The sequence below is a fragment of the Phalangium opilio genome, unplaced genomic scaffold (assembly GCF_054372755.1).
Source record: "Phalangium opilio isolate 3A_F unplaced genomic scaffold, DU_Popi_V2 ptg000079l_1, whole genome shotgun sequence".
Taxonomy (NCBI): Eukaryota; Metazoa; Arthropoda; class Arachnida; order Opiliones; family Phalangiidae; genus Phalangium; species Phalangium opilio.
This window is the reverse complement of record NW_028324187.1, coordinates 4,307,681-4,322,233: the sequence shown is the minus strand read 5'-3', so window position 1 is coordinate 4,322,233 and position 14,553 is coordinate 4,307,681. Positions and strand designations below refer to the sequence as shown.

At 32.2% G+C, this 14,553-nt stretch overlaps 1 protein-coding gene across 1 annotated transcript in view; it reads right to left on the bottom strand.

Annotated features, from left to right (window-relative positions):
• OtopLa (proton channel otopetrin-like a) overlaps positions 1 to 12,837 on the bottom strand; it is a 75,985-nt gene extending 63,148 nt beyond the window's left edge. Inside the window, exon 1 of the mRNA XM_089845735.1 lies at positions 12,280 to 12,837. Coding sequence (XP_089701861.1) covers positions 12,280 to 12,399 — 120 coding nt within the window. The 5' untranslated portion in view covers positions 12,400 to 12,837. The remainder of the gene's footprint in view (positions 1 to 12,279) is intronic.
• Between the last annotated feature and the right edge of the window lie 1,716 nt (positions 12,838 to 14,553).

The window sequence follows — 14,553 nt, the reverse complement described above, 5'->3', positions numbered from 1 at the left end:
CTATGAATTGATCTAATTTATTAATTTATTTATTTATTTGTTTCTCATCTATGAATTGATCTAATTTATTAATTTATTTATTTATTTGTTTCTCATCTATGAACTGATCTAATTTATTAATTTATTTATTTATTTGTTTCTCATCTATGAATTGATCTAATTTATTAATTTATTTATTTATTTGTTTCTCATCTATGAATTGATCTAATTTATTAATTTATTTATTTATTTGTTTTTCATCTATGAACTGATCTAATTTATTAATTTATTTATAGGTCATTGATGAACTAATCTTCTCAATTTACTTATATTCATGTAAATTCTTAAACCAACGAAACCTATTGTTTAACATCATTTCAAGTTAATTGGCAAGGAAGACAAAATTAAATTTTCTCCTTTCATCTCTCCTTTATCCGAGGATTAACTTTAGAAAAGGGTCTTCCATAAAACGTCCCGAGAATAGTAATTTATTGTGAAAATAATAGATAGCGTTCCACGGTGAATAGACCGATAAAAACTAGATCTATTAAAATTTATCCTGACCACTTTGCCATAACCGCGCGCTTTTACCTTCCGGGCATCAAAAAATATTTTCTTTAACAAAATTTCTTAGTTTTCCAGGAGGTTCAAAGAAATATATAAAGTTTTTTTTCTTATGGCTAAACTTATCGACTATATTATCCAATTTGAATTAGGTTCTTCTTTGATAGTTTTTTTTAACTGCGTCCCAATCGATGGGGTTAGGATCAAAAGAGAATTTCAAATTAGATTTCTATCACTTTGGCGACATTTTTTGGGCTTCAGGCTATTATTAATCTTGGGTTCTATCGTAAGAGAGACACTATTCAATACCAAATGTGACACTCCACTTGTCAATTAACCATTTCGAAAAAAAATTAAAAAAATTACAGAGATATTATTTATTGAGATAAAATAGTTTTTTTTCTAAAATTGTCCAAATTTTTAAAAGTGAAATATCTTTTTGAAATGAATTTAAAATTTAGTTCTAAATGAGACGAGTTAGGCCTACAATTGAGTCATTTTACTGAGACTAATTTGAATATAGTAAACATTTCATAGTCTCTTTAATACTTAATTTAGCTTATGAATTTTGCAAGACGCGATTAAATTTAATATGGCGAGTAAATATGAACTTTAACCCCAAAGTATCAAGTCAAATTTAAGTTATAAGGTCTATAAGTCTAACAATTAGGTATAAACAATCGATAAATGTATATTAAATCTAATTTTGGTCTTAGTAAAGATAGCTCAAATGAAAAAAATACTAATTCCACAATAGCTAACAGTGTATGCAAGTCAATTTTTAGGGTTAATGAATCGAAACGCAATATACCTCGCAGCTCATACAAGAAAGTAATTTACACGATTCTGCACTAGAAACGTTTTTACTACAACCCAACTTTTAAACCCCTCCTGAACACGGAAATGATAATATGCCATGCTAAGCCTAATTTAACCTCTGACAGAGAGTAAGTAAAGTACCATCAAAGCGAAAGTTCTTTTCTAAGCTAATATCAAACAAAACGAAAGTTTGCTACTAATCTATAGACACTAAGTAACTAACTGTCTTACCGGGTCTGCAAAATTAGGATCACATGGTCTTTTCTTTCGCCTCCAGGCACGCACAAACCTCTCCAAGATGGACACTGTCCAAGGAGCCACTTTCGCGCTTAATTAAACAACCCGGGGGTCAAAAATACCGCCAAAAACTGACCACGCCGGTTACCACCGTATATCCAAACACATGTATGTACACTTTCAAACAAAGAGATCAAGTCAATACCGTTAGACAGAGAGAGACAAAAGTACTTTTGGAACTAACTTACGCCTGAGGGGACATTGTACTGTATGCCAGTTTCCGATGTAAAGCTATAGGGTTGCTGGTATTTTCCAACCCAACCACCAAATTTCTCGTGACCAGCTATGCGAAACGCCGTTCGCCAAGAAAGTCTAATCAAACCGCCGCCATATAGTAAGAAACATTATGGAATTTTTGGTTAACATTCAAAGTATGTATCCCCCCTTTCATTTATGAAATGGACTTTGCGGAGAACATACTGACCTAAAAAAGGACCACCGTATCATTTGGATATGTTAAGTGTGGTTTTTAGCCATATCGTAGTATACGATAGGCTCTTAGTTTGACCCGAGCCGTCGTAGTAGTAGTAGTAGTAGTAGTGGCCGGGGTTGTCGCTTCGTTATCGTCAGATTTTAGCTTAAAAGGAACTTTATATTACCACAACCCACCCATAGGGGTTACTGGGCTCGGTTAGAGATTTAATTATAATTAAAATTTTTTAGGTCAGACCCGGGAATCGAACCCGGGTCGCTGGCGTAGTAGACAAACGTTCTAACCACTAAACCATAGAGACTTGATAGAAACTCCGAGTTTTTTATTATTTATTTTTATCTCTAAAATGTCGGGGTGATATGGGGTGGGGTACCTCTTAATCTGTGGGGTCGGAAACTATTGAATTTTTATCTGTGGGGTCGGATACTTATGAATTTGTATGTTTGGGGTTTTTATATTTATTTTCTTTTTATGTATGTGCTAATTAAATAGATAACGATTTTTCTACCGCGCTCCTCATGTGTTTCGTTCTCGTTCGGTAGCTATCGTCATCTATGTTATATTTGACTGGAACGTTTTGGCGGTTAATTCAAATGTGGGTTTAGATAGAGCTAACATAGTGTTAAATGAGCGTTATGCGTTTGATCACTTTAGCATTGCTAAAGGTAATTCGAGGGGATAATCACTAAAATGCGTAATCACTATAACTAAACTTTCTCTTTCAAAAGTTTCTGGGCATAAGTCCTTGTTAGAAATTTATAAGATGCGATAAGTGTGCATCGGCATAAGTCTATGTTGTAAACTCATCGAGGGGATTATCACTAAAAACTATCTGTTCTTCGATTCGCCGGAATGTTAGAATTACAGCATAAGTAAATTTATACGGTTATAATTTAATCACTGTTTAGAGTGGGGAATCGAGGGGCTATTCACTCTGATTTTATGCACGGTAAATCATTTAAGCATTGTAAAAGATAGCGCTATTCACTCATTAGGGTAAGGTATAGAGGGGTTATCCACTCATTAGGGTAGGGTATAGAGGGGCTATTCACTCGTACGATATGGCTACTATTACGAGCCCTTGGGCCGTCTTGTTATAGTTATTGTACGTCGAAGCTTTCTCTACCAGCCTCTTCGTGCATCTACAGGATAAATGACTAGGTATAGTCTGAGATTCTGGTTTTTAGCAGACGTTACAAAATCGAAACTTTCTCGAGAAAATATTGTTCAAATACAGTTTACAATAATTATTCAAATTATTTACAATAAAAATAATGTCTAAATGCGTTGGTAGAAGCCTTTGAAATTTATCCTACATTTAAGCTACAGAGACTCCAGTAGAATACTTCAATTAAATCGAAACTTTTCTCACCAAAATATTTTTCAAATACAGTTTACAATAATTATTCAAATTATTTACAAAATAAAATTAATGTCTAACATTTAAGCTACGGAGATTCCAGTATAGAATACTTCAATTAAATGGAGTTTATGAATTTCAAAACAATTAGATGCAAAGAAATACCCTAATTGGTTGCGTAAAAAATTAACCAAAGACTATAGAATATAAAGAATTACCAAAATAAATAGCTAGTTTTCAACCCTTTGTAGCGGTTAGTCAATTGTATTAGAACCAATAGGGAAAGAAAGGAAGCGGAATGTAATACGTCATTACCTGTTTTAACTACTCCCTGCCTTTCCACTTTATGAATGGCTACACAATAGGAATGAAAAGCTTAAACCTTAGTATTAAGTTTCAACGATTAATCTAACTATAATGACTTACTTTGACATAAAACCATTAAAGAGATAGTTAAATGCTCTTACAAGTAAATTTCATCAACAATTACTATGATTTCGTTTAAGTATTCTTTTCCCATGAAAATTTAAATAATTTCTATATTTTCAATAAATTAGGTTGGTTTGAACAGTTTTTAGCGTTGATTAAAGAGATAGTGTAATGTCGTATTGACATATTTCACAACATATTTTGACATATTTCAACGTATGTCCACAGGGGTTTTGTTCTCGCATTTACTCAGATGCAACTAAATTTTCTAGTAAATGTAACATTTCATTGTCACGTTAAGTGTACCTTTAAACGGTACATATCTGGCTGGCTAAGTGCAACGATTTATAATGGATTTAAATCTTTTGAAATACAACTTTTATTATTATCTATCATGAATTCGAGACAGACAGTGACGAAGGTTTTTTCATGAACCCACTAATCATCTTTTGGTGGTGCTATAGATACATATATATCTATGTATTTTGAAATCTAAAATTCACTATAGACTACACTAAATAGACTCGCCCGTTTTGATGAATGAAAATAAATGGATGCTTTGAAATATTTTGAATAATGATGCCGATTCTTAAAACATTTTTTATTTTCTTATCGAAAGAGGCTGAAACATTAAGGGTAAAGTTTACCTTGACCTGGCATAAAATTTGATTTTAATAAAAATTTCAAAGCGTAGACATGGAGATTTTTGAGTCATTTGCCTATTTGTAAGGTAACGATTATCGGTTTTTGAAAAGCAAATTTGAAATTTCTTCACGGCAAAAATTAGTCTTAGTTTTAGTAATTGTCTCGCTTGAGCAGATCTAGGGGTATCATTTCAGCCGTGGTGTCAAAAGATATTGGCATTGTTTCAAAAGAGGGTGAAAAGTTCACTTTAATTTGAATTAAAATAAGAAAGGACTTAGTTAAGATATTAAAGGATAAGCAATTCCAAGATTTAATGACCAGTTAGGTAATACCAAGACATTATACAGGTGACACTTGGAATACATATCTCCCGGTTTCAACTGTGCAAGAATGAAACTTGTGTTGACATACAACAAGTTAATACGTGTTAAAGTATCATTGTATCTCGATAAGAATTCCATTAGCCACTTATATAATTGTCTGGTAACACTAATCAATTATAATTTCTTAAGCGAGTAACTAATTCGTCAGGCAGTTATTAGAAATTAAAATGAATCAATCATCCATCTTTCCACTTTGGAATAATAAACGTAATATACACCTTTTAATTTCGGAATTATTTTTAAAATAACTGTCACTTCATATCAACCCCAAAACCCTAATTTATCACTTATGAAACATGGGTTTGTCTACCAAAACACCATTAAAAAGAATGACGTCAATAATTATGAAAATATTTCTGGGAAAAAACCCAGTTAAATTGATAATGAAGGCAGCACAATCTCTAATTCGAGCAAGGTCGAGTTTGTAATTTTTGATGCGTTTCTAATAAATTCTAGCTCAACCCTTTCACTTTTATCCAATATTATTATTAAATAGAGAGAAATATTGCTCAACGACAAAGCGTTACCAAATGATTGAGTATTTTTTTTTGTAAATTTTGCTGTTTTTAAATTTTAAATTTTAAAATACCGGTGTGTAGTTTTTGATATTTTGAAAGAGTGTTTATCCGGCCTCGTTTCGTAAACATTAAAAGGTACAGTTTCAGCTCTAGAAGTTTTTTTTTGATGATTTTAAATACAAGAAATGGTTAAAATTGACTCTGATAAGTTAGTTTTGATATTGTAAAATCGAAAATTAAATTGAGAGTGGTGACGTCGTAACTGTGTCGCCAAATAATTTTCAAATGGCAAAAATCCAAAAATTATTTTGATCCAAAATCTAATGTTACTACCCCTTTGAATTACGATGCATTGAATTGTATAGGCATTATTTTATAGTGTCAGTTCAAAGCCTACAATTCCAAAATCCAAATGTTGTATCATAACAATAAACAATAACAAATAAATGAGGCCGGTATTGTTTTCTACGTGAGATTGGACAATATTTAACCATTGTAATTGTACCAAAAATTCAGGACTAGTTTGCATACTATAGAGAGGTAAGATTGATTAATACAAAAAGGTGCTTTTAATAGGACTATAAAAGTAGATCCTGCAAACCGATCTAGAATTGAAACTTTGTTATTTACTTCATCGGGGGGGTATCTGTGTTTGTAAACAATTATGACGTAATTATGGTTCAATTACTTTGAAATATACAATATATTTTAATAACTAGCATTGGTTGGTTTGAGTTAGTTGTCAGTTGTAATTTTAGATGAACAAATTATGTGTTATCAGTGACAAGAAAAAAAAAGAGGAAAAATTAAAAATGGTAAGAAAAAAATGTGAAGTATAAAAGATGGAATACATCTTTAAAAGGAGTAAATGATCCTTCGGAAATTACTCCATTTCATGGCTTAGATTCAGCTATAATTATGGAATTATCTTATATGGATATTATTTGATTTATTTTTAAAGAAAAACATTTCATAAGAAGTTAAAGTATAATTACGTAATAAGAAATATTTTTTAACATTTGAATCGATCCAAGCCCAAAATTCTTCAAAGTATAAATTGAAAGAGTTAAAAGCTATTTTTCTCAGTGATCCATGAACTACATAGTTAAAAGCTTCTATACAAGAGAGAGGGAGTTGTACATAACAGAAAAAGGGTTAAAAATCACCGTAGGCGTGGGTTTCATAAATTTTAAACGTATAATAACAGTTATTAAAATAATGTTAAATGACTTTTCTAAACAGGCAAATTATAGGTCTCGAGCTTGAAAGCGCCAACCCTTTAATCTGCGGGGTAACTTTGATTTCTCTTATTGTCAGAGACAAATTGAAAAATGATCAATTTTGAAATTAGAATTCAAGATTCGTTAAAATGGAAACGTAGAAACTACACTAAAATTTAACATTCGGAAACACCCTTTAAATATTCCTACTGAAAATGTCCGAGCAATTTCTTATTATAGATTTAATCTCGGTTCATTAAACACCTCGAGGCGACCCCGAAATGAAATAAAGTACTTTTCCAATCAAAATTAAGTTAACTCTTAATGGGAGGTAAGATTACCTCCAAGGGACAGACCCCTAATTTTAAAATTAATCAGAATTTGGCTTCTCAATGTCAGTCTTAATGTTTGAAACGCACTTTACTTTTGAGAGTCGCCTCATATTGGCAGTGAATAATTAAGCCTAAAAATAAAGACTACTTAGGCTATATTTTGATTATCTAATTAGTGTATGAAAACTAAACTAATTAATTTGGAGTCGAGACCATCTGATTGATCTGATATTAACCAATCAAATCAGAACGATAAGCTACATTTTGCGAGTCTGTGATCAGTCTTTTAATATAATATAAGACATAATTAGCTTTAATCATGTGATTTTCATTGCACTATAGTCATTTAAATTGACTGCTAGCAATCTCCTACCATGGAGTATTATCTTCAATGTAACTCACTTTAAGCAGACTTATTTTCACTGCTATAAAAATTAATTATGTCATTAGTGATTACCGTCTTAAGAGAGTGTGAATTTAAGTTTTAAATATGTGTATCATATCTTTTGAGATGTGCAGATTGAAAGATGTCTAATAAGAATATTTTTCATAAAATTAGTAGTGGAGTACTTGAAAGTTTTGAAATAATTTCTGTTCTTGAAATATCAAAATTGGCAAATAATTTCATGCCCTTGGGTCACGCACGGGTCAGTTTCGGTGTAAAAACTCAATAACTAGAATTACACCATAAACTATTTCACGCTTCTGGTGTTACAATTAATTCTAAAGGTGTTTTCAATATTTTTACAAAAGTAAAGGGTAACAAATGAAGGTCATTTCTATAATAAAAATCTCAAAGAAGAATTAAACAGAAATCTTAATTCACGCGATTCAACTTTATAGAATGTTTCTTAGAAATCCGTTAGATTTTTATTGGATGAAATTAAAATTTACGAGTATCGCCTTTAAGGTATCGAATTAAAGGCGTTTGATAGGAGCTTCCTTCGTTAGGGTTTTGATGGGCCAAGACCACCCGAATTCTTAATTAAATAGTACACGCGGATCATCGCAGGCCACACATTTAAGAAGGACCCCCATAAAAATTGTCACAAAGATTTACAGGACTAGTTTTTATACCTTGATATTATTTAAAGAAATAATTTATCGAATTTATTAAATTTATTTGAAATTAAATCAAGTACGGTGGGGGGCTAGATGCGAGTTGCGTATTATAGTATTTTCTTAAAACATGGGAGGTTTATGCTAATATCACGCTAAATATTAAAAATTTTCAAGTTTTAATTAAAATATAATTACTGGGTTCCTGATAAAATTTGATTAGTATCATTGCCTATCCCTTTTATGAATTACTTTAATTATGATTATGGCCTTTAGGATGCTTAATTATATACCTTGCTCATTATTTTAAGTGACAAACTACTTAGTAATTAGCTAGACTAATTTGGCAAATTATTGTTTATTATACCATATTTTAAAAAATATTTATTTCATTTTTTTACATCGGGGCAAAATATGAGAATATATTAATATTTTACTTATTATTATTTCTGTTTAATTTTATATTAAATTAAAATTAATTTTAAAGAGATCGTCACAGGTAATTTGAGTGACGACCTCTTTTGGCATTATCGTGTCAGAATTCCAGAAATTCTAATATTTTTCCCCTTAAAATTCAGGCTATAGTTTTTAATCTTTGAGGTGTTTAAGATAAAAATATAAAACTAAAATTAAAATTTTCAACACCCCTTACGATTAACACTTTAACTTAAGTATATTGATATTAATGTGTTGAAAAAATTCCTTAATTATAACTAATAAGTTTATAATAATAAAAGTACCATTTAAAATTGATAATTAAGTGGCAATAATACGAAATTTCCACAAAATTAAGAAAGAACCGTTTAAAAATTTCTAATCAGAAAATACGGTCAGCAAACAGTAATATTGGACTACAAGTTTTCTCACGTAATTTCGTTCCTGAAAAATTATTATTAACCCTTTACTTGAACCCTAAAATTTTGGCTGATTCTCAGCCGTGAAACCAATGAATAACAAAAATTCATTTTGCTGTCGCTTTCTTTCAAGAAAATCTTTAAGAAAAATTAGGGATTTTTTGCACAGATTTTTAAAAAGGGTTAAGACTTAAAAGGATTCATCCCACTATAATTAATGACAGATTCGTGTAGTGTTAGACGCTTCAAGCTGTAGCCTTCCTTATCTTAAAAACAATCTTGAATCTTCTCAAGAGTTTTAGTTTTGAGGGGCAATTAGACGTTTCGGTCAAACCACCAAAAGAGGACCGTAACTTGAAGTCAAACCCTACATTTTCTACTTCATCAATATTGAATTTTTAGACGAGCAAGAGAGCAATTATACACTAGGTTTGATATTTCAACTCAAATCATTCACCGCTACCAAGAAGTGATATCTAGTTTATTAGGGAGAAGGTATAAATTCGCCACATTTCTAGCTTTATCCCCAGTCCAAACGTAGGTCCGGAGCTAATTCCTGCCTCTAAATTACAACCAGCATCTCATTGGTTCTTGAAAACGCAAGTCAGCGAGACGCGAATGACGAAAATTCCGTATTTTCCGACTGAGGAGAAGCGAAATAGCCCGGCCTCCTTTTATGTCCCCCCTTGTATTTTGAAAGGGGGACTAGGACTATGGCGCGCGAATACTTAGGCAACTTATACCTTCTCCCTAATAAACTAGATATCACTTCTTGGTTTGATATTTCAACTCAAATCCTTCACCGCTACCATATCTCTATAACCCCAACTGAAACTAGTTTTGTTACGATGGAAGTTGAGTACTAGATGCTCACCAACAGAAAGTGTTTATATCGGCCATCTTGTAAAATGGCCGCCATGTATGATACAAAGACGTAATAACTGAAGTGTATGGGTGTTTATGCACGATTTTATAGTACTTAATTTTGTATAACTATTAAAAAAAATTCAGGAGAACAATTTACAAGTCCCAATATTTAGTATTTTTAGTCTGTTTACTTTAAGTTATGTCTTTCTGTACTTTTAATAAAGGGAAGATGTTTTAAGTTATTTTTCTTCTAAACTTCACTTTCTGATTTTTCGATAATTTTTTCGGTTGTATCCGCCCTGTTTTTTTTTTCTAGAAAAAGGGCCGGAATCTAGATCTATAGATCTATTCAAAAGATGAGAATCTCAAAGAAGCTACTTGAAATATGTAGAAAAATTGGCCCCTCTCGTGTTATATATTTATATTAAATTCGTGCATGAAAGCTTACATAATTAAACTACCTGAAAAAAAATATATATACAGTATATTTAATATTAGACCCTAATTTATTGTATAACCAACAAGAAATTAATTGGTTTTATGATGAATTATTAGATCTAAAAAACGTGAGATTTTAAATCCGGAAAAAACGGTCAATTTTGGTTCAATATTAAATCCGTAAGTTGAGGTTGAGAAGAGGGGTCAAACAGTTACTAGAAATCCCGAAATATTTATGAAATAAGTCAGAATTTTTAAAAAAATTCCGAAATATCTATGAAATAAGTCAGAATTTTTAAACAAATACCGAAATATTTATGAAATAAGTCAGAATTTTTAAACAAATCCCGAAATATTAAAGAAATAAGTCAGAATTTTTAAACAAATCTCGAAATATTAAAGAAATAAGTCAGAATTTTTAAACAAATCCCGAAATATTTATGAAATAAGTCAGAATTTTTAAACAAATACCTAAAAAATTATGAAAAAAAATCTATAAACTCAAAATTTACGCGAAGAACTCTGAAACCTAAGAGTCACGTCAAATTATATTACTAACAATTAACAAAATCTTCACTCGCACAACCAGCACTAAGTCCTGGTGATAAAGAACTAATTAAGCAGCTAGGAGTCAAGCTGTCTGCGACCTTCTACAAAACCCAACAAATGAGGAAGGTCACAATAACTCTATAATATATAGAAATGTCCTTGCGTGAGACTTAAAGTTGCGTTCACGAATTTCATTGGCTAACATCCTTGCCCAAGTACTTAAATTTGATTGGGTTACTGATATCTTACACAATCACCCCTCTGGCAAAATAAATTAAGATTATACAATCCAAAATTAAAAATAAAGAGGTTTTAAACTAAACTTATTTTGTTATCAAAAGAAAATTAGATTATTTAATAAATTGCCTCAGGTGGATTTTAAGTAGCTAAGTCTATTTAATTGCGAAAATGCGTAAGCATTCTGGTGAAACGATAAAGATTTGAAATTCATTTTGATATCCAGAAAAATCAGTGAATTCATTGATTAAAATTTATCGAATTAAATCAAAGAAAACCAAGTGAAAAAAATAGGTTCGCATGGTGACGGGGTAGAATTCAAAAAAATAAGTAATGGGCGATATATTTGTCAAAAAACTAAGTAATTTACAAGTTCTAATTACTTCTGAAATACATATCGCCTGGTTTGGTAACTAATTTAGACCCACGTTGCAGAAGAAGAAAAAAATAGTGTTCCATATATAGATGTTATTGGGTTGGGAGTTTTCCCGATCTTCAATCATAATCCATCATTACTGTTTTTTGTGTCGAGTCCTTCATGGAAGGGCCCCTGTATAACCGTGACACTTAGGGTAATCCCCCTTAGAAAATAATACTGTCAAGGCGGAGTTCTGCCATCATGTTAACTTATAACCAGTTACACTCTTGGAAAAGACCTATTTTATGTGTTTGTAGTCAATAAGTACCCATAACTGGAATACTAAGACGGTTCACACGGTGAAAAGTATCGTTTGGACGCGAGTAATGTCACGTGACTCCTGATTTTAAGATGTGACGCATGCGCATTGGTACTATTAGGTTTCTTTAAAGCGATGTCACTACGAGATTTACGAATACAGTACAAGTTTGTTATTAACAGCGAATGGAAACCGAGTCAGAAAGCAGTATGTTATTATGACGTCTCACAGTTCTATCTTTATCCATAGGAATTGGACCCCCAATGAAAATTGTATCATAATATCGTACCCTGGAGTTTTGTTCGTTAAACGACTGCCCTTGAATATGCTAAAGGGCATGTCCGAACTTGTGTGAACCAGGCTTTCATGCCTTCTTAGATTGTACTCCCAAAAAATGGGTGAAAGAACGTGGGCCTATTCTTGGTTTTAATAAAGTAAATGTTGGCTTTCTTGATAATACCTATCGTTAAGGTCTAGATGAAGGACCCTAATAAAACACTACGACATACCAGTACTTGTATATCCCACCATTGAATATGTAATAGTTAATTGAAATACAATAAAATTTTACACTCCCTCCAATCCAAAATAGAGAAACAACAAATATATTCAGACTTACATTGCGATATTCCGGTGACCTTGATAGACTCCAGTTACTGCTCATCTCAGAAGTGTCCGATTTAAGGAGGCTACCGCGATCCCAGTTGGTCAGGGCACCCCAAACTTTCGAGAAAATCATTCAAATGGTCCAGGCACAACTTCAAGGTCATCAACAATTCGATAATGTCTTTCGATGAGTTCGGTTAATTACTTGGTTGCTCTTGGTACCTCTTGGTACTTCAATTCAGTTGAAGGTCACTCCTCGAAGGCCGTTGAAGTCGGGGTCTTGTGATACGGTAAGTATAACTCAACCGTTTACTCGCGAATGCCCAAGTACAGAAGATCAAAGGACTTGTCAAACGCACTGTTTTTAATTGGGCTAAATGATGTTCGTTTTAATTTCACATAACTTGAATTAATTAAGACGTGACCCTAACACGTGGCTGGGCAAGAAATGGCAGGACACTTTTGGTGGCGCTCGATCGACAGCTGCCACTCTCCGATTATGAGTGATGACTCATGAAGCGCCGTAAAGAAAGGAGGGGGGGTGAAGGAACACGTTGAAACCGATATATGGCAATGAGCCAACTTTTAACTTTCAAATCAATTTAGCATTCTTCCACTTTTTAGATTTTTCTATTGAAATTTTGGACTTTGGAACGTCAAGTCAATTTTAAAATAAAAGGTTGAATTATTGCTGTGATTTTAAAAATATGCGTTAATTGTACGGTAAATATTAAGAATTAGTTCCAGACAATTAAAATAATAATATAAAATTTTAATCATTGATCTATGAAATTTAGTAATTAACGATGGGTATTTAATTAATATTAAAAATCAAGAGAACAAAGCGTACTAACGTAACTACAACGCGTGGAAAAGAAAATCATTGTTCTAAGCAAAATGAACAAAATAGCGCACGACCAAACCTAAACCTGAATTGAACCGTCAATACTTTCACTTTCAAAATTTCTATAATCATTATTTCCAAATCAAATAAAAACTTGATTTTAACTAAGCTTGTTTTTGCAAATTTCACCATGTAAATTCTAAATTATACCGCGAGCAACCTAAAAACCCGTAGCTTGTTTACAATCGGATGTCGAACGCTATTCTGAAGTGAATAATCAACGGAAACACTAAATACTTTCACTGTAAAGAATCTCGAATGATGTTTTTGTATGAAAACACATAATTTAGACCCAGATTTCTACTTTTCCACTTTTTGTTGGACCCTAAGAAAATTAGTAGCCGCTAGAGCGTTAACCCCTTTTAGCCGGGATAAAGAGAAATTAGGCTAATCTATCACGTGGTTTATAGATGCAATAGGCTATGGAATGGCGAGATGGTTTGGTTATCTTTGAAAACCAACGAATTTTGCATGTCGTCTGGCACTGGGTGTACACTGAATTTTATGCCGTTTACCATGGCTGCTATCTATCAGCTACCTTGGAGTAATAATACCGTGTAAGGCTACCATGCTACAATTTAACACACTTAAAGGGAAACTTTACTTATCACTCCCAAAAAACTTACTCCATGTTAAACGGCATTAGATCTTAGTTTAAGCAAGTACCACTAGGCCTATAGGCACTGCTAAACCGTTTACCTAGACTTGCTTAAACTGTCTAACAATGAAGTGTTTGTTCTTTCAAACATCAATTGATAGTGATATCAATAAAAAATGTTACTTTCCTGTCACAAAACGTAGGAGAGGATAAATCTATCTCGAAGTCACGAGCCTGAGCCATGTGCTGGTCAAGACTTCATTGACCACTCGAGTCCAGCATGTTCTGTAAAATATATAAACCACAATCTTTCTGCTCAATTAGTTCTGAAAAGTTAGTTGATGACGTCATATTAATTGGATAACGTAATAAAATATTTAAAATTTTGCACATTCATAATGTTTTCGAGCAACACGCGGCACCTATACGCGAACCGACGTACTCTCAATAACTAAAAACTAGTTTATAAAATAACTAACATATGACATCTGCGAGTCGAAACTGGAACTGAAATAATTACGTCGTTTATATAAACGTCATTATTTAATTAATTTTCAGCTAACCCTTGGCTATAACATTCGTATATAAATATAGAAGCCTTAAAAATAACAACAATTACAAAAAGAAATTTAATTCCACGAAGAGCAATGAACTTGTCCAATCCTTACATCATCGACTCCTGTCTGTCAACTTCACCTTAAAACGCACAGTTCCAGACAGACACTTTCCAGACAGCTTGACGCCTTAAGAAAAACACTAGCTACTGACCAGTAGTAGCACGAAGT